This window comes from Mirounga angustirostris, unplaced genomic scaffold, assembly GCF_029215605.1.
Source record: "Mirounga angustirostris isolate CCGP_5_RB_7025 unplaced genomic scaffold, mMirAng1.0.hap1 SCAF_5, whole genome shotgun sequence".
Taxonomy (NCBI): domain Eukaryota; kingdom Metazoa; phylum Chordata; class Mammalia; order Carnivora; family Phocidae; genus Mirounga; species Mirounga angustirostris.
Genome location: NW_026991713.1, coordinates 116657714 through 116677346, shown reverse-complemented (window position 1 = coordinate 116677346; position 19633 = coordinate 116657714). Strand labels below are relative to the sequence as shown.

Sequence of the window (19633 nt, the reverse complement as noted above, 5' to 3'; positions counted from 1 at the left end):
TTATAAGAGATCCCTGCCCAGCCATAGCAGAAAAAAAAAAAAAAAAGGAGAGATGGAATATACAAATACAGTAGGCAATTTTTTTTTTTTTTTTTTTAAGTAGGCTCCAGGCCCAGCCTGGAGCCCAGCTCAGGGCCCAAACTCATGACCATGAGATCAAGACCTGAGCAGAGATCAAGAGTCGTATGCTTAACCGACCGAGCCACCCAGGTGCCCCTAGAGTAGGTAATATATATTTTTTTAAAATCAGGACCAATTAAGGCAGTTATAAATGGATGACATTTAAAAATATATTACAGTAAGCCTCAAGCCACGCCAAGTTCACCAAAACAATTTTTATTTCCAGTGTTTAATTGGGTATGCACACAGGCATGACACAGGTTTGGATTCATTAAGTCCTCATGCAGAATTATATTCTTCTCGATAAAGAAGCCAGTTCCATCCAGGTCACTATCTACACACCTATGTTACAACATTTATATCAAATCTGGTATCTGAAGAAAAGATACACATATAATATGTTCATTTAAGTTACGTATTTTACAGAAAGATTAAAAATTCAAGTCACACAAAACTCAAAAACTGTATTAAAAGTTTGAATATAAAACTCAGAGATCCACCTGGAATGACGAGAGAATGCAAGTTCCGTATCCACCTGTGTTAAAACTGGTAAATGTAATGAAATTTGTTACCAATAAAATGCATTCATTTATTCAATGTAAGTTATCTAATTTTAACAATATGGCACCCTAATAACCAAATGGATGTTTATGATGAGGCACTTTTGTTAGTGATGAAACCAAAAGAACAAATTTGCTGCACACTTATGCCAGCTATTTGCTTCAGTAATCTTGGGTATACACTGTGTAGTAAGTTGCAACAAATACCTTGCTCATTTGTATACAACTATCCCATATATTTTTAAATATACATATATATGTTCTTCTGGCTGTAGTAATGCACTGTAAAGCTATTCCACAGTGCAAAATGATGAAACCAGCCCAAATGAAGGCTGCATAATAACAATTCTGGTACAAGAAAATATTTACAGAGTTACTGGAACGTGTAACAGTAGCTTTTTATTTGCTATAGTGGACATGCCCCAGTTTAAAGACAGGGATGAAACTGTGCTTTAGTGCCTGGGGCTTCAGACAAGTTTATGAGGCTGGGCATTATAATGCTGCAGAACTAGCATTTTGGCTCATGTTCTGGAAACTTTCTCCGTTGACTTGGTCGGGTGACTGTGGTGGTATGGAAAGAAGGGGCCTGGTGGCTGGAGCCAAGGTGCCGGGAGAACCGCCCGCGGCGGGCTGAGAAGACCAAGGTGCGCCGGCCGTGGCTCTCTCGATGGTGCCAGTGTTCTCGGGCGCGGGGTCCCCCGTTTCTGCTCTGCTGAGGTCGGAAGCACTGGTGCGTAAACGCTCCCGGGCAAGCCAGTCGGAGATGGAGAGGTCCTGGGCGGAGCATTTCGGCTTTAGCCGATTCACGGCGGAGAGCTCGGCTTCCCTCTGCCCGCCCTGCTCGTGCGCCTTCCAGAAATTCAGAACGCTGATTTCGGCCGCGTCCCTGTGCCCTCCGAGCGTGTGCCGGCGTTTGATGTTTTTGCGCTTGGCTGCCTCCCCGCTGGCTTTTTGGGTTCCCACGCCGAACATGTCGTCGGCCGGCGCCCTGGGCCTCAGTTTTAACCGATCTGCGATTTTCGTTTTCCAAGTGGGTTCCTGTTTCTCTGCCTCGCTTCTGGTGGGCGTTAGCAGACTCCCCGTGGACTTGCCCTTCTTCATGACGTCGAACACCCTGGTTATGGCGGGCGTCTCCCGGTCACTCCTGGCGTCCCCCAGACTGCCGCTGTCGGACTTGAAGCGGGCCGACTTCTTCCTGGACAGGGTGTCGCACTCGATCAGCTTGTGGGAGCTGAAGGGCTGTCGCCGGCTGTCCAGGCTGGGCGTCAGGCTGCCCTCGGTGCAGCTGACCTCGCTGCCCTCCGAGTTGCGGCGGCCCGCCTTCCTGGCTTCTTGCAGCTTCCCTCGGAAGAGCCGGTCTGAGGTCAGCGCCGTGGGGAACACGGGGAAGTCGGTCTCGCTGTCCGTCTCCACCGGCCGGCCCTCGCTGATGAGCTCGCTCCTCTCGTCGTCCGCCTCGTCGCCCCTGCTCTCGGCCACCGAGCGCACGTCGGGGCTGAGCCGGCTGCCGTCCAGGCTGGTCGGGTAGGCGGTGGACGACGTGGTGGAGTAATCCGACGTGATGGTGCTCACGGCGGCCAAAAACTCGCCGCGCCCCGTCTCCGGACTGGTGCATTTCTGCGTGGAAAACCTGGCCAGGGACGCCTGCGAGGAAGTGCTAAGCAAAGTGCCCGAGTCGGAGCCGGTCTCTTCGAAGTGGGAGGACTTGGGGGTCGCGGGCGACCCGGGGCTCTCTCTCAGCGCCGGGAAACGACAGCTCAGCGTTGGTGACCGCTTGTGTTTCGCCCTGTGCGGCGGCGAGGGCTCTTCCGACGGGGCGCTCTCCTTTCGGGGCGGGGTCTTCTCGTCTTTCGGGGCACCGGGGTCCTTCTTGGCATTGTTTTCTTTGGAAATGGTGATCCTTTGTTTTCTGCACAACGTCTCACTCTCTTTTGTGGATTCTTCTTTAATGTCATTGTGACTCTGTTCTGTGTTTTCTTTCTTAAAAAACACATTGTCCAATTCGTCTTCTGAGCTGCTGGGTTGTGCCTTTTCTTTTGGCTTTTTCCTCTTGCGACTGGCGGCTGCAAAGATGGAGGACACAAGCAGTTCCCTGCTATACTGATCTTTTCCAGATCCCCAAGAACCCTGAGAGAAATCAGAGAAATGAGACTGTGAACACAAGGACATTATTGAGTTCCTCTTCTGAAAAGGTCCTTCCCCAAACATTTCTTACTGAGTTAACTCTGCTAAAGCTCTAGAAGCACGGACAGAACATAGTTTTTTATACCTCCTTGTAACCTGTTCATGAGGTAAATTGTTACTTCCATTTAACTAGTTCCGTTTCTTGGCAGCTGGTGGTATTTAGCTGCTATGTCACGGCTCATACACATCCGTTTCTCGGAGACGTATTTTGTGCTTGGAGCTGTCTAGCACTTCCATTCTTGTTAATTTCCCTGCCATCTACTGACTTCCCCTGCCTCTGTGATGCTCCACATTCTTCAGGTTCCTTAATCTGGAACACAGGTTTAGGAGTTAATATCCTGACATAGCTGAGTATAATACCCAGACATAGGTTAGTATAATTTTATGACTGACTTCAACTTTCTAATTACAGACACCGTATGATACACACATTGTATCAGATAAACTCACTAAGGGAAGTCTCTGGTCTTCCATTAGTTCAGCCAGACTGGATCTTCAGACTTGCCTTAGGCAAATCAGGTTGGTAACGGGTCATTTATCTCAAGGTAACAACAAAATCAGAAAATTCAAAGAACATAAGGTCAATTAAATATCTTAAATCCTTACCACAGAAGCACTATCATTGATACAGTTGTAGTGCAGTCTACTGGCTTCGTTAGCTATGCGTAAGAGGTTCTTGATCACAACTATTTAACTCGTTTGCTCATGATGCCTATCTGCTAAGTGAATGGTGGTGGTGGGAGTCAATAACCACAGACCATGTAAGACAAGCAGGAAGTCAGGAAGTATGCTGAGTAACAGAAGCAGAAAGTAGATTTCTCTATGGTCATAAACCTCCTAGACAAACTAAAACTACTATATTGAAGTCTTGAAAAAGTAAAAACTTAGGCTGTTATAGTAAACAGGATTCACCAAAATGAAATTGCAGATTAACAGAACTTTGTTTCTACAAGCAGGAAAGGATTTCCTGATTATCCAGTACACTGCTAATTGGTTATCACATTTTAACACCTTCTGCTGAAAACAGACTAAGACATATTAAGAAATACGCATCTAATAAGAGGGAAGGAAGAAATTTCAAACAGGTCTGAAATCTCAACTCCAAATCTACATCGAAATCTGAAATCTTATCTTCTGATGCAAAAAAACAAAAAAAGGAAACTGTCCCAGATTAAAGCACACCCTAAAGAAAAACGACAATAAAATGTAAGGAATGATCCTTAATTTCATCCTGTATAGGAAAGTAAAAAACAATTTACATTTACATTATTGGGACAATTGGGGAAATTTGTGTAAAAACTCCATTACAAATAGTAATGTTGTGTACTCATGTTAAATACCTGGGTATGATAATTACACTGTGATTATACAGAATGCCCTGTTCTGAAAACCGCTACTTAACCAGACATTAGGGCGGCAAGAGAAAACAAAGAAAATGTCAAATCAGGTCAACTTTTACTGTGACGTCTATAGTGACAAATAATATACTGTATTTATGAAAATGGCGCCCAAACTCAATGTATGCATGCTGAAGCATTTAAGGGTAAAGTGTTATCATGTCTATAAGTAATTCTCAAATAGTCAACCCCCCAAAATTATATATATCAAGATTTACCAAATGACAAATCTAAGGCAAAAGGTTTGGGTGCTAACTATTATTCTTGTAACTTTTCTCTAGGTTTAAAATTTTTCAAAATAAAAAGCTGGGGCAAAAAGCCAGTAAAAATCACAGGGTAAGTGATAATGAATGATATGATATGATTGGAATATTTTGTAAAATTTGCTGCAAGAATTATAATTTAATCATATACAACCTCATTACGATATTTATGCATGATATGTATGTCTCATTTAGAGACATGGAGAACGAAGTTGTAAGAAATTTATTGACAATTCTAGCTGCTACTGTCTCAGCAGATCAAAGTTTGGACAAATTGGATTAATAGAAAACTTTCTAAGAGTAAGAACTTCTCAGAACTACTCAAAATGTGTAATTGGTAGTGTCAACGGAACACAAATTATGTAAAAATACTGATTTCCCTGAAAAGAAGGCAAGAATATATATTTTCATAACAATGTGTAGTGGTAACGAAATCTATACTACTATTGAAATATTTACAGGTGAAGTATGATGCTTGGGATTTGTTTCAAGGTAGTCCAGGGGAGGGAACTGAGGTGAAGTGTACATGAAACAAGATGGCCACCCACATATTGTTGAGAATGGATAATGGTTCCATGGAGACTCACATTCTACCATTTTCTCTGCTTTTGTTCATATTTAAGAATGAATGAAGCGTCTACTCGTATCAGGCTAAACTATGCAGAGAAAAAACCCAACATTCCAACTCACAATCCAGTGTTCTACCACAGTCTAAGAATTCATTTTTCCCTCTCTAAGACTTTGTTGAGAGGGAGGCACTTGTATCCTAATCGTAACAATCAGCCAAAAGGAAACTCCCCCACTGCCAAATAGTTCAGAATTGTGTGAGACCATTTACCTTAGATTTTGTTGAGTCACTAGTAGCTGAGTCTGTAAGAAGTTAAATAAAACACGGTCAGTATTAGTCAATCTTTACTGCTTTCAACAAACAATGCAAAACTTATGGAAAAGACAGGCACAGAATGAAATGAGAAAGCAAAACTCAAACAGAACAAGAGAACACAGTGGATAGTCAGAGCTCACAAAGATGCAAGCTGCACCACAGAAAGCCACCGCCATGAAAGGATGCTGTGAATTGTAGGCAGAATCAGCTCAATGAGAGGAATGGCAAAGGAGCCCTGTACTAAACAAAAACAGAAACACTAGTGTTTATCAAGATTTCTAAATATTAAATCTAGCCATAAAGAAGCTTGAAGACCTTTTTAAGAATTGTACTATGTACCACATCCTGTATCTGAAACTGATACACAATGTAGAACTTTCAAAGATGGTTGGTTGTCCTAGCTACAAATTGAGACACTCATACTCGGTGTGTTCACGCTGATTTTTGTCAGACTGTCAAACTCAAATTTTATAAGCATATACTTGCATGCATCTGGATGCATTAGGTAACCCTGCTTCCAGGTCACTTTGGTTTTTCAATAATGTTGATCTTTGCGCTTTAGACCCCAGTTTCATATCCGTGCAGGCAGGGATCCTTTTGACTAGTTTGGTTAAATTGCTACCAGTTTTGTAGTTATCTATCACAAATGCTATTATGGAAATGGAAAAATGGAGACCATAATTTTCACTGTCTGGCAAAAACTCAGATTATACAATTATAAAGAGGGTAGGAAGGGGCTAGCACTATTCAGGAGAAGACCAATTGTGGAATTTCGTCTTTCAACTTGAGGAAAATTGATTTTCAAAATTAATGAGCTGAGCCCCATGCCACGCCCCTTTGAACACATGGCTAAATGCTTTATGACTTTAAGAACTGGTAGACCATACCATGCTATTTCTCCTCACGGTCTGCTTCAGAAATAACAAGAAACAGCAGAAAAACTTTTAAGAAAGTAGTATTGATCTGTTTACAATAATCTTTAAGAGAAAATTTACACCACAGATCAACCGTGTTTGCATTTACAAGAATCGGGGGTTTCTGCAGACAAGGCAGCTACAGTGTGGACAGCAATCCTCCTTCTTCCTACAGCTCCAGCTGTCCATCAGGGCCACCACAGAATCCACTAGCGACATTACCGTGTGATAGACTCCTCCCACTTCGCCTGTGCAACATCAGTATAGATTTGCCTGTGTCAGTAAGTGCTGAAAAAACCCTTTAGGACTCAAACAAGAACTAGAGACAAAGGGAGAACAGCGTGTGAAACAACATGCTAGATTTAGTGCAACAGTTTGGCAGGAGAAAATTGTCAGCAAAAGAGCCTATGAAAACCGCTACTTAACCAGACATTAGGGCGGCGAGAGAAAACAGAAAGAAAATGTCAAATCAGGTCGACTTTTACTGTGACATCTATAGTGACAAATAATATGCTGTATTTATGAAAATGGCGCCCATTAGCAATTCGACATATTTCACTTGCTGCTTTTAAACAGAACATCTAGCTCAAGAATAAGAACCACTTATACAGTCTAGATCGTACTTTCTGCCATCACAGCAACCACATATTCAGTAGCATATATCTGTTTTACCTTGTGATGACTATTACATGGAAACTGTGAATTAAAAAAAAAAAAGAACAAAACAGTGGTTTGCATGCTCATTTCCCTCAGATTTCCATTCTGACAAGCAATACAATTCCATGCACTGCCAATGGCATTAGTCACTGAAAGATAATTAAGATCAATCAGAAAAGGAAGGTTCCGTTTTTTATTAGTAGAAAGGAAAAAAAAAAAGAAGAAGGAGAAGAGAAGGAAAAAATCATAGTGAATTGTTACTTATGATTGATTCGTTCTTTCATGTTACAAGAATTTAGCTTCACCTAGAGATCAATACTGCCCAGGCAAGAGTTACCTGATACATCTCCCGGGGAGACTCCTGTCCTTCCAATGTTGGTGAGTAAATGATCTATGTTCGGCACTGGCTGCGAGTCTACTGTGTTTTCCTCCTGCACCGTTGTCTATGGTTAATAAACAAAGATCTCTTCATCATCTCTTCAAAGACACTTTCTTTAAAATTCAAACATTTAGTAAAAGACACATTTACTGAGTGGAACACAATTGCTTAACTTTTTACATCGTTTACATGTCATTAATTAACTACAAAATAAGCATCATACTTGTATTTTCATTCGACCAGAAACTGAGGAGCTATAGACCTGCTTCCGGGGTGCAAAGTGGACAAGAGCATACAAAGCAGGAAGTTGACGCTGTTGGAGCATCAGGAGGTATGTCCCGAATGAAAACAAGTCAGTACGAAGGCTGACGGACGATACTTACAAGAGGTTCTTCCACACCTTCTTCTGTGAAAAACCAGTCATGCTAAAATTTAAAATAAAAAAAGGTGAAAAGAGAAACTAAAGGACCCCCTGAATAGATCTATATTTTGGAGGATAATATAGGAAACAAAAAAGTAGTTTTCTTAGAGAAAAAAATTATAACCAAATTCTGTCCTACCAAATACCAGCTACTCACAAAAAAAGTATTTTCTTGGTGAGACGAAGCCTGAACTTACATGCTGGATGAGTGTCTCTACGATCTTGTACTGGTCTGGCATGTGAGTGACCATGTGGGTCATGTTGTCTTCAGATGTTCTCACAAGAGTTGGACCAAAAACTATTGCTAGGTTTCTTGGTTCCATCTGGAACAAAGGATGTTATTGAAAGATATCAGAATTTTTCTTAAGAAAGGAGGCTTAAATTCCCATTGGCGTGTCTGGCATTTTATTTCTGAAAGGTTCTTTTGATGAAAAAGAAATCAAAGAAGAACGATTGACCGATTGTGTATAAAAAAACTAACGCTTCCTAGTTAGGCTTTCTATAAGCTAATCTACACCTAACATCTTTTTCCTGCTTTAATGACAATGTACCACGCTTAACTGGCATTCATTTTTTCCATGAAGTCTTTGGTTGCAAGCAATTGATCTGGTTAAAAACAAGTATTGCAAGAGCTGCATTAACTGACAAAAATATTAAAATCAAAGGGAAAAAACTCACAAAAGACTAGGGCAACCCTCTTTCCCTCAAAAACTAAAAAAAAAAAAAAAAAAAACCCAAACAACTAGAAAAAAATGCTTAAAGACACGTAACATTTTCCAAATTTGCCCCCATAGTACATCAGAAGTGCTAATAGTTAAAAACCTAATGTCCAGAAATATTCTTTTTTGACCAATTTTTACTTCAATAAAAACTTGCAAAGCTCTGTGCTTATCCTTGTGCCAATCCGAACATCTCGATATAACATGCTTCTATGTTTGGACATTCATTTCCACGGTATTTTGTATTCCTTGTTTAATTACACAATTATCAAAAGTATAGATCCTTTGTTTTTGTTTGTTGTATCTTACAGTGTCTGGTATATTTTAAAGTCAGGATTTGATTAAAATGTCAAATAACTTCAACCAACCCTGAAAATATACCGCGGCGGGGGGCGGTGGGGGAGCGGGGATCACTGCAGAACTCAAAAAGTCAAACTGGTTTAGGGAACCACACTACTATACTATTTTGGGAGAGCCATGCACATGCTCACACATGTGCACACACATTTTAGGTATGGTGCAAAGTGTAAAATGCACAGATCTCCCATTCTGAAGCAATCTAGTGTGTTAACTATTGTAATACATGAATCATTACCCTACAAAATAAGCATCATACGGATATAAGGAGAAATTGTGATCAAAGTCATTGTATTTTCACAGAAAGTTGACCTAGTGGAAAGAAAATGTGACTGCAGGAAGGGCTGACTTGAACTGGGCACACAGGCATGTTTCTTTTTCTCCCTTTGGAAGATGTTATTTCTACATCTGTACTGGTAAAAGTGGCTCACAAAATCAAGTCCATCTCAAAGTTCTTATGCAAAATGTTTACTAGGTTCTTGTCTACTATGATTTTATTTAAGTTTGTAGACTAATGATCACACACATTATTATTTATGTGTATACAGTCGTATTTATTATGTGGGTATAACTGAGTTTTTAGCTGGCTCCTACATAAAACTAATAAATAGTGCACCGTTTATTTATTCATTAATTACTTAAGGCAAATTCTGTATTTTTTGAAAGACGTTCCACAAGTGTAGTCAAATAGGTCAGGGAAATGAAATGCCCTTAGCCACTTCCTCAAGAGTCACAGTGTTAGTTAATATGGTAAAGCCACAAAAAAAATTCTACAGTAAAGAAACCTGTTAAATGTTGTTTGATTCACCATTTTCTAAACTCATTAGACCATCAGATCCTATGTCCCCTGTACTGCTAACATCCAGCAAAAGTGATGAATGATGTCATGCGCTTTGGGAAATGCTGAAATAATTAGAAAATATTTCAGCTATAATTATATTGAGAATTTTTTGGATCCTACTGGATGGACTTCTGGAAACAGTCCAATTAATTGATATAGGGTTTTTTTTTTTTCCTTTCTTTCTCTCACTCTCTTTTTTTCCTTTTTCCTTTTATGCCCTATCACTGTTGAGGAAATTGAGAATCTAAAGGATATTATAACATTGCTTGTAAACTTCTCCATCTGCAGGTAATAGGGGCTGATCCCGTTCTCATACTCTAGCCTTACTACAGCTATGAGCAACTGTCTTCTGGAACATGACAGACACTAAACTGACCCGAATGAATGCATTTTGTTCAACCTTCAGCAGGCATGACCCTTAGGAAAAGGTGACAGCAGTGTTCCTGAGCTTGTGATACTCTGTTTTTTTTCTTCTCCAGAAACCCAAATGACTTTGTTTCTGTATTTTTAAGTAATGCCCGAGATTTAGAAAATCACTGTTTTGCAACCTCTAAAGATATCACAGGTTTAGGCAACAACCATCAATGATGGATAAAAATAATATAAAGTTAAGATTACAACACATCAACCAAACACACTGTGTGGACATTTAGACACTGATTTAAACAAATATGGATGAAAAGACATATCTTGAAATCAATCAGGAAAAACTGAACATGAACTGAGTAGTAGATAATATTAATGGATAACAAATTTTGGTGTGTTTGACTAAGGTGATGTGATGCTGTTAAACAAACAAGAAGATCTTATCTGCTTAAAACTGAAAAACAAAAAAGAAAATGTCTGTCAGTTTTCCCCGTATACTGTTTGGTACATTTTGATTGTTGTATTGTGCAAAAGTATCGCAAATGTACAGATGAAAAATAAAAGTAAAATTTTTTACTTTTCATTTTTCTTGCTGGATAAATGTAAAAGGAAATGTCTTTTAAAAATGGTGGCAATTGATAATTTGGGATCTTTTGCTATTAAGAGTGATCTTTAGAGGGGCTCATTGGCCAACAGGGTGTATTTTAGAGCTTTTGTTGAATTATAACCGTGATTTTAACTGACATGAAGCAACAACACGTATCTTTCAAACGAAAGCCCCTGAAAGCACACCTCTTCAATATGTACTTTACACACCTTATTTTTTTCTGAATTTTCTGCCACTGTCTTCAGATGAGCAGAAAGGAACTTCAGAGTTTCATAATGATGTTCGGGCAAATCATGAATCTGAAACATATTATTTTCATTACGGATTTAGAGGCTGAATTTCAGTTGCACCTCCAAAAATATAAAATAATACCTACTAGTCTTTTTAATGTTTTCAGACGGTCTAGAGGATCTTCTTTACGATTGGCCTCAATAAAGTCGGCATATTTATCTGACAACAACAATAAGAAGAATAAAACAAGTTTATCTTAAATTGCTTAGGTGAGTTGTGATCGAGATTTCCTTTAAGTTTTGACTTCAAAACCCAATACGAAAATTTAAATGTAGTGATGACCCCAAATGGCCTTTGAAATGTAAGTCTCCAAAACAGCTATCATTTTTAATGACCCTCCAAGCCTTATCATCAAATAAAATTCCCTAAAATGTGAGTTCTCTGAGAGTACGTCCTATATTTATAGTCTCCACTCTCTTTTGTCCCCCAACCACAACATCAAGAACAGTGTCTTATATAAATTAAATATCTGGCTTGACTGAAAAAATGTTTTTCTACTAACTGTACTTTATTATGTCTGAAGACTTCTGACAGAGAATAATAATATATTTTTAACTTGACAAGCAAACATGGATGAACAGGATAACTTATATTTTACTGAACCTAAATAATTTTATAAATTCTTATTTTTCATTGAAATTTATTCGGAGGGAAAAAAAATCTGAATGACCAAAAAATAGCCATAATTATGCTTTATAGAGAAGTAACAACTAAACAAAATCTCCTGCATTCTTTGACAAAATATTAATATTCTATGGCTTTCCAACAATGTAATTTTAAACTGTTTCAACTGGTATCTTTTGTGGGAGTTCACTCACCATTTGTGAAAAGAGGTTCAGGGAGTTTTCTGAAGAAGGATTTTAGTAAACTGCTTATCACATTCAAATCTCGCCATTTCTAGGTGTACAGAATAGAAACATGGCATTTTTGTAGGCAATACCACCAAAGGGGAAAAAAAAACCCCATCAATCAGGTATTTGAATAGAAATAAACACACTTACATCATCTTGTATGTCAATATCAGCCATCCCCTTGTTGAGTTCTTCCTGCATACTTGAAATGGCTGCGTTATTTCCAGGAACTCTATAAATACCTGTATACTCAAGACCTCTTTCTTCAACTAATTTGCAACATATGTCAACTATTAATGGAATATACTGCAAAACAAGAAATAAATATTTTATTTAATACAGCACAAATGTTTATATTTGTTAGTAATGTATATCGCAGCTAAGAGGCCCTTTCCATCCAAGAGGAAATACATACATTGCTGCTATTTGATAGAGAGAAAATGCAGAATATAGACACTGCAGAACCAGGAATAGATTAGAAGCAGCAAGAGAGATCTGGGACAGCGGGAGAATAGGTCAAGAGAGAGAGAAAAGGGTCCCCAGGGAGATGAACGTCGAAGAGGAAACGAGGCAAGTCTGAAGTAATGAGAATGTGGGAACAGCACAGGTGAATAAAGGGAAATAAAGTCCAAAAGAGAAGAGGGGGAGAGAATAACATCAAGCAACTCATGGCACAAATCCTAACATGGACGCTGTACACACACACACACACACGCACGTGCGTGTGCGTGCACACGTGCACATTTACATTTATTACTTTCTTAATCAGGTTCTTGTTCTCATCCTTCTTTTAAGGTGCTAAAAGCAGAAACACACATGATTTGAAAATGAACTCTTAGCATTTCAGATACATTCCTAATGGATGAATCATTACTCTATTTCAGAGTCAATATGTTAGAAAAAGAGCATTATAGATAAAATTATTCAACACACCCTTACGGGTCAGCAATGCTTAGGGAAGCTGGGTGGGCTATGAAGAGGAAGATACTCAGCAGATTAACGATACTCTGTGTCATCTGAGGGGCTGTGCACTCAGGTCCTATAATGCCTACAACTGAACTAATGACCGGAGGGAGTCCGGGCAGCTGGGGTCTCCTACCCGATTGGTATGCGCTGGTGGGCAGTCATCCAGTCTGACACCGAATGTTCCTGTAGCAGTGGGCTTTTTTTCAAATGTCTTTCTCATAATACTTGGAATGCCTTTTCTCCATGTGCCTTTGTCTTTTGGGGGACTGGTATCATCTTTTGATTGTTATGCAAAAAAAAAAGACAGAAGAAGAAAATGGAAACAAGCATGTTTAAATCATGACTTTAAAAGCCCTTTATCAAGATTGATATACATCAGAGCCCTATACTATAAATGACAGGTCCTATATTTATCAAAATACTGTATTATATTCTCTTCCTAATATAGCATTCCTTTTAACCTCCCATATAATTTAATGGGAATCAGTTATGCTTTTCTACCCTTTTACAATCTGTACCATGGTTTTCTTTAAAACAGTCAAGAAAATAGGATCAATGTGACATCTTAATAGTGAGATTTTAGCAAAAGGAAACATGATGGTTTTACCTCAAAATAACAGTGCCTCGATCCTCTGCATTAAATTTGTAGTGTCTTTTATGTAGATGTATACTCTCCTTCACTTCATCTTTATTATAAGACAAAGACTCATCTTAAGGGAAAGCCCATTAGCCTAGACCGGGCCCAAGGTGACCTCTGAGCTAGCTCACAATGGGCTAAGGTCAGCAGAAATGGTACAGAAAAACATGGAATACTTTCTTTCTTCTTTCTTTCTTTTTTAAAATTTTTTTTACAGAGGGCAAGAGAGAGGGTGGGGGGGAGACACAGAGTGGGGAGCAGAGTGGGGAGCAGCAGAGGGAGAAGGAGAGAGAGAGCATCTTAAGCAGGCTCCATGCTCAGCGTGGAGCCTGACACAGGGCTCCATCTCATGACCCTGAGATCATGGCCTGAGCCAAAATCGAATCGGATGCTTAACCAATTGGGCCACCCAGGTGCCCCATGAAATACCTTTAAAATCCCAACTTTAACCCATCATCTTTGTTAAATTTATCCAGGAACACTAACATCAGTACCTTTACTGAGAAGTTTCCTTTCTGACTCTTCCTTGGGAGAGTGTGGACTTTGGGTCTTTGGCTCTGATTTAGCACCAAGCAGAGTCTGCCGAATGCTGAGACTCTGGCGAGGTGTTTTTGGCAACTGTTCTGCTTTGCTGCTGAAAGAAATGAACATTTCTTAACAACTGTGTATTTTACATCCAGAATTAACTTGTAGGCGTGGTGGGATTCTCACCTCATCAGACTGTTATATTCTTTTATTCTTCGGCTGATTAGATCCCTGTTAGTCACTCCAGTGTCCTACAGAAGAAACAGGAGGCAAGAATACAAAGTCAGCTTGAAACATAAATCAGGATCCCTACTTTTTTGAGGCTCTCTGTTGTACTGCGCTGCTTAGCCAGGACAGTTCCTATACTCTCAGTGGGTATGTTTTAAAATCTCTGTTCCCCATCACCATGCAGTATCACTCTGCAGGAAATGATCCAAGTGCCCCCCCACATACTGCCAAAAGAGCTTTCTGTTTATTTTTTGTACCCCTACAATCCCTAGAATAGTACCAGCAAGCAGCAGGTGCTCAAACTTCCTGATGTGACATTTTTTATAAACGACTGGGAAGGAGCGGGCCAGTTTTTTCCTCTAATCCCAGAAAGAATGATCAGCATTTCAAAATAATACAGTTGGATAAAAGATGGAAAAATACTGTCAAAATCTGTTAATGATGAATTTATAGGAGTAGTGAGACAGAGGGTCATTTAGTATCAGAAGTGGCACTTAGATTATCAGAAGAGAAAAAGCTTAAAACTGGGCTTTTCAACCTCAACAGATTAACTTCTACAATGCTATATGGTAAACTCGGATTTCACCATGAACTGATGATTTTTTTTCTACCGGTTCTAATTATACACTGACATGTATCCTCAACTTTTTTTGTTTGTTTCATTTTGATTATAATGAACAATAAAATTTACCAATACAGGCTTTGGAGTTAAACAATTTCGAGTTCAAATACTCTTCCTACTTACCAGGTGAGAGATTAAGATCTAGGGTGAGATCGCAGGCCCGGGTTTAAATCCCAGCCCTGACACTTACCAGCTGTGTGACCTTATGGAAATTACATAACCTCTCTTTACCACTGTCCTTGTTTGCAAAATGGTGATGACAATACTAGGACACATTCATATGGTTGCTGAGACTTATTCATGTAAAATATTCTTACTTTCCCTGTTTACTTTGAAGAAATTCAGGTCTGATGCCCTCTTTACAGTGCTGGTTATAGAACAAAGATTGTATTGACACGGATCTGGTGTTAATTTTTTAACCACAAACATGGTAGGGTGTAAACTATCAGAGAAAAAGGCACAGTCATTTTTCCTGTGACCTAAGTTTTCATAATTTGAATTGGACATAATTGGAAATGACTATATTAGAGAACATACTCTGCATAACCTTACAGTTAATAGGGGTGTCCCTGTGTCTCGTGAGTTAGGGGAAAAGAATGTGCACTTTTTTTGTCGTAACAATGAGCACAAAAAGTGAGAACAACATGTAAGAAAAACTGTGTTAATGATATGAAAAGATACTCTTGAGCAAAAGCTAGACTTAATCACTGCCGAATTTGCTCTGTCAAGTTTATAATTACACTAGAAATACTACGTTATCAATGAAATTCCTGTTGTAAAAAAATATCTTGATGGCTGTGAGCCAGAAACTCTCAAGTCCCTAAACATTCCCTATTAAAAAGAAAAACTGGCTTTTCACATGATTTCTGACAATGCGAGTTTTCTTAGAAGCCAATGACTGTACTACAGCCCGTTCTATTATATTCTCAACTGAGTATCTCCATGAAGGAAAATCCTCATATCTGTTACCTCTTTGCATTGACACGGTAATTTGTTTTGATAAGTATTTTCACTATAACTTAAGCCCCACAATAATCCTGTCTTTGAGATAAGGAACCAGATCTGGAATGATTTAATCATAAAGGCAATGACCAGGACTAGTACCTAGGATTTCCTGATCCTGCTTCTGAGAAAATAGGCAAAATATATGAATTATCTATTTTCGTAGTTCAGTAATGGTGATTTTCAAATAAGTGAAAATAATATAAAAGAGGTACACCTGAGTTTTCCTTCTGATCAATTTTTCAAGTGAAAATAGCGTATTTTAATTTTTTTCAAATGTTACCAGATTCTTTGAGTCTTCCTAAGAAAAAAGTGATGAAAGAATCTGGTTTTATCTACAGCATTTTGAGCACACACCTCCTCGTTGAGGTTGCTGCTCTCCTGGATGGTCTTGATCCATGCTAGCATGTCGTCTCTGTCTTCAGCCTGAAATAGGCATTCACAGTCTGATGTGGTAAGTCGAAACACATTTTTCCTCTTGGTCTCACTGTAAGAGATGTCTATTAAGCACGCATTGACGCTGATGGGCTGCTCTTCTTCAGATGGAGTCATCTGTTCTCTTTTGTCTTTGTACAAGTAAAGCGAATGGCCCCGAAGCACAACATACATCTGTTTCCACGGCCGAATACTTCCACCAACTCGCTGGAAAACACGAAACAGTTCAGGGATACTTGATGTTTGTCTAATTCTTGGTGACATGATAAACACATCAAGCAACACTGTTAACACACACACGTGTACACCCAGTGGATATAGCGGGTGTCTGCTTCACGATCATATACGTTTGTTAGGAGAGGAATGACAAACACTGGAGCATAAACCAAGCTAGGCAAGGTATTCTTATCAAAATCAAGGATGGTGAAATCTCAACTTTAATCTGGTTGGGGAAAAAAAAATGTATTGTTCATGAGCAAAGTAGTTAAGGTAAACTGAATAAAGTAAGGTAAAAGAAGAGTAGCAAAATTTATAAAATACATAAAAATGCTAAGAGAATAGAAAATAAGAACAAAATCTGTCCAAAAAATCTTCTGAGTGAGAGTAAGGCTTAAGACAAGTCCCAGATCATGCAAATGACAAACAACTACATAAGGAGATCCCAAAAAAAGGTACGAGTAATGAATGAAACTAACAAAATTGATCAACTTTATATGGTCAAGCAACAATATCCATATCCAAGGTGGGTTTTCTTAAAAATTAAACTCTTTTGACAGTATTAAAATTTTTTTATAAATAATCTGCCCAAATATTTTAAGAAATTTTATGGCAAAGTTTTTATTGTATTGAAATCTACTTAATGAAGCATATAAATATTGTGATACTCATTTATATAACCCAGTATTTATAAAATAAAGTGAAAGGAGGAAATTATAAAGGCAATTTAAATGAAAAAACTGGGAAAAGCTAAATTAAAAATTTTAAATTATTAATATGAAGAACTGTCACTCCTAAAGGAAGACTCTGTGAAAATCTATGGCTAAGAAACTATTTAAGAAAAACAGCTGAGTTCCTTCTTAAATACCTTGATTTCTCTTTTTTGTTGGTAAAATATAAGACTGTATATTCCATTTACAGTTGAATACACAGGACTAAAAAATATAAAATTATATCAGAGATTACAATTTTTTAAAAAAATAATTTTTCCTTTGTGTAGAAAAAGCTATTTAGAAGTGATATTTTCCGTTCTCTCTTCTGGGTAATATGCCATTTTATCTGTACAGACTGTATGTGCTATTTTGTGGGGCTGCATTTCATACACCCGCAGCAGCTGAGAAAACGCACTACCTTGCCCTTGTCAGTGATAAGTGGTCGGAAATGGAGCCACCCTTCCTTGGCAGCATCGCTGAAAACCTCTGAGGAAGAATCTTTCCTGGACCCAGAGTCTTCTGACGACTTCTGGCTGTCTGTGATCTACAGAAAAGACCAAGAAAATATAGTAAAACACCAGCTTTTTCCTTTATCAACATTTGCACATTGAAATTGCTTTGCTGAAAAAAACACCTTTAATGTTTCAAATGAAGGGTTATTTTCGAAAAAATACTACCTTTATCAATTACAGTAGAAAAATTTCTGGTCTTATTTTTTTTTTTTAAAGTGAGTTGACTACCATCATTTTTTAAAAGTTGTCTCCCGGAATTTTTAATCATTAAAAAATAACAGAAATAGTATAATTTTCTGCTCTCAAGAGCTCATATTTTAGTGAGAAAAGACAAATCGGAATAAAAAAGACAAGAAAATGATCAGACTGTGATTAGTACCATTTGGGAAAGGAACAAGGAGATGCAGTTAACAAATGACTGAGTCGTGGCTAGAAGTTGGGGGTGCTGTGGAAGAATATTTAAGATGAAATGTGGAGGAAAAATTTTAAAAGGGGCCATCTGTGAAAGGTCAGGAAAAAGAAAAGTTCAGGGAGAATGTATAGCTAATGAATTAAGTATGTTTACCATTATCATTTTATTTTATTCATTTTTTTAAAGATTTTATTTGAGAGGGAGAGAGCATGAGCGGGGGGGGGGGCGGGGGGGGCGGAGACAGGGGGAGAGGGAGAAGCAGACTCCCCACTGATCAGGGAGCTCAATCCCAGGACCCTGAGCTCATGACCTGAGCCGAAGTCAGATGCTTAACCAACTGAGCCACCCAGGTGCCCCTTACCCATTATCATTTTAAATGTTCACTGTTCAGTGTGAGAGAAACAGCTAATGAATAGATTGTTTAGGGTCTTTCAGGACACAGTAGGAAGCGTGATGGGATGCGATTAGGTGATGAATCAGAGGAGTAACATTATCTGATCCCAGTTCAAAGGTCACTCCGCGAGCGCCTGGGTGGATAATACTTGATATGACGGAGGAGGGGGTGGAAAGAAGCCACAAGGCTAATGCCCAGATCTGGGGCTTGAACACCTGGGTGAAGTGAATTTAGTGAGATGGGGAAAACTGGTGGACAAAGATGTCTGGGGGCAATCCAGATCTCTTTGGCCATTACTGTGATTGCTTATTAAACACCCACATAAAGACATCAGCCTACATGAGCTGCAGCATGGGGAAGAGGCCAATGCTAGCAGTGTAAACGTTGGGAGACCCCTGGTTAAGATCATGCTGGCAATGAGGGTAGATAGAGAAGAAAGAGGGTCAGAACCAGTTATAGACATTCCACCATTTTAAATATTAGGCAGAGGCAGAAATGGAAACCAGCAGAAGAAAATGTTTTAGGAAGGGAACGGGAAATTGTGTTGGAGACTACTGAAAGGTCAAAGAAGTGAAAAATCGAAGATAACCATTAGTTTTGGAACCTGAACGTCTCTGGTCACCTTGGTGTGAGCAGTGTCATTCTGGTGTGTGTGGGTTGAGAAAGACGGGATGTGAGGAAGTGGACACTATAGACAATTTTTTCAAGGAGTTTTGCTGTGAAAAGTGGAAGAGAAAACAGGCGTAGGAAATAGAGGGGGATGTAGATTCAAGAGAGGTTTTTAAAAAACAGATAGTACATAGTGGAATGTGCTTCTGGGATGGTGAATGAGCCGCTGGCAAGAGCGATTTTGCAGAGGGGAGAGGGGTCTTGAAAAAGTGAAGTGACAGAATCAAAGAAATGTGGATGTAGGCTTTTTACAGGACCATGTTCCAAGTACAGACACTTATGCTAAGAGTAAGGAGGGCAGAAACTGTGGGCACAAATGAAGATGGCTGACATTTTTGGAGAATGTAAAACAAGGAAATTCCTGTCTAACAGCCTTTGGTGTATGTTTTCAATGAAGTATGAGGGAGGACTCGATGGGAGAGGACAGGGGTGGACTGCATGGAGAAAGGTGGAGGGGAGGCCTGAAATAATAATTTTGAGGAGAGAAAACAA

General features: G+C 39.0%; 1 protein-coding gene across 1 annotated transcript in view; it reads right to left on the bottom strand.

Moving 5' to 3' along the window:
• Positions 1 to 320: 320 nt before the first annotated feature.
• Positions 321 to 19633, bottom strand: part of ARHGAP21 (Rho GTPase activating protein 21) — a 124718-nt gene continuing 105405 nt past the window's right edge. The window contains 16 exon segments of the mRNA XM_054507337.2: positions 321 to 1155; positions 1157 to 1177; positions 1179 to 2807; positions 5363 to 5394; positions 7316 to 7421; positions 7741 to 7782; positions 7976 to 8101; positions 10878 to 10967; positions 11045 to 11118; positions 11778 to 11856; positions 11961 to 12116; positions 12910 to 13052; positions 13908 to 14044; positions 14125 to 14189; positions 16148 to 16432; positions 17573 to 17698. Of these exon segments, the coding sequence (XP_054363312.1) occupies positions 1108 to 1155; positions 1157 to 1177; positions 1179 to 2807; positions 5363 to 5394; positions 7316 to 7421; positions 7741 to 7782; positions 7976 to 8101; positions 10878 to 10967; positions 11045 to 11118; positions 11778 to 11856; positions 11961 to 12116; positions 12910 to 13052; positions 13908 to 14044; positions 14125 to 14189; positions 16148 to 16432; positions 17573 to 17698 (3159 nt within the window). The 3' untranslated portion in view covers positions 321 to 1107.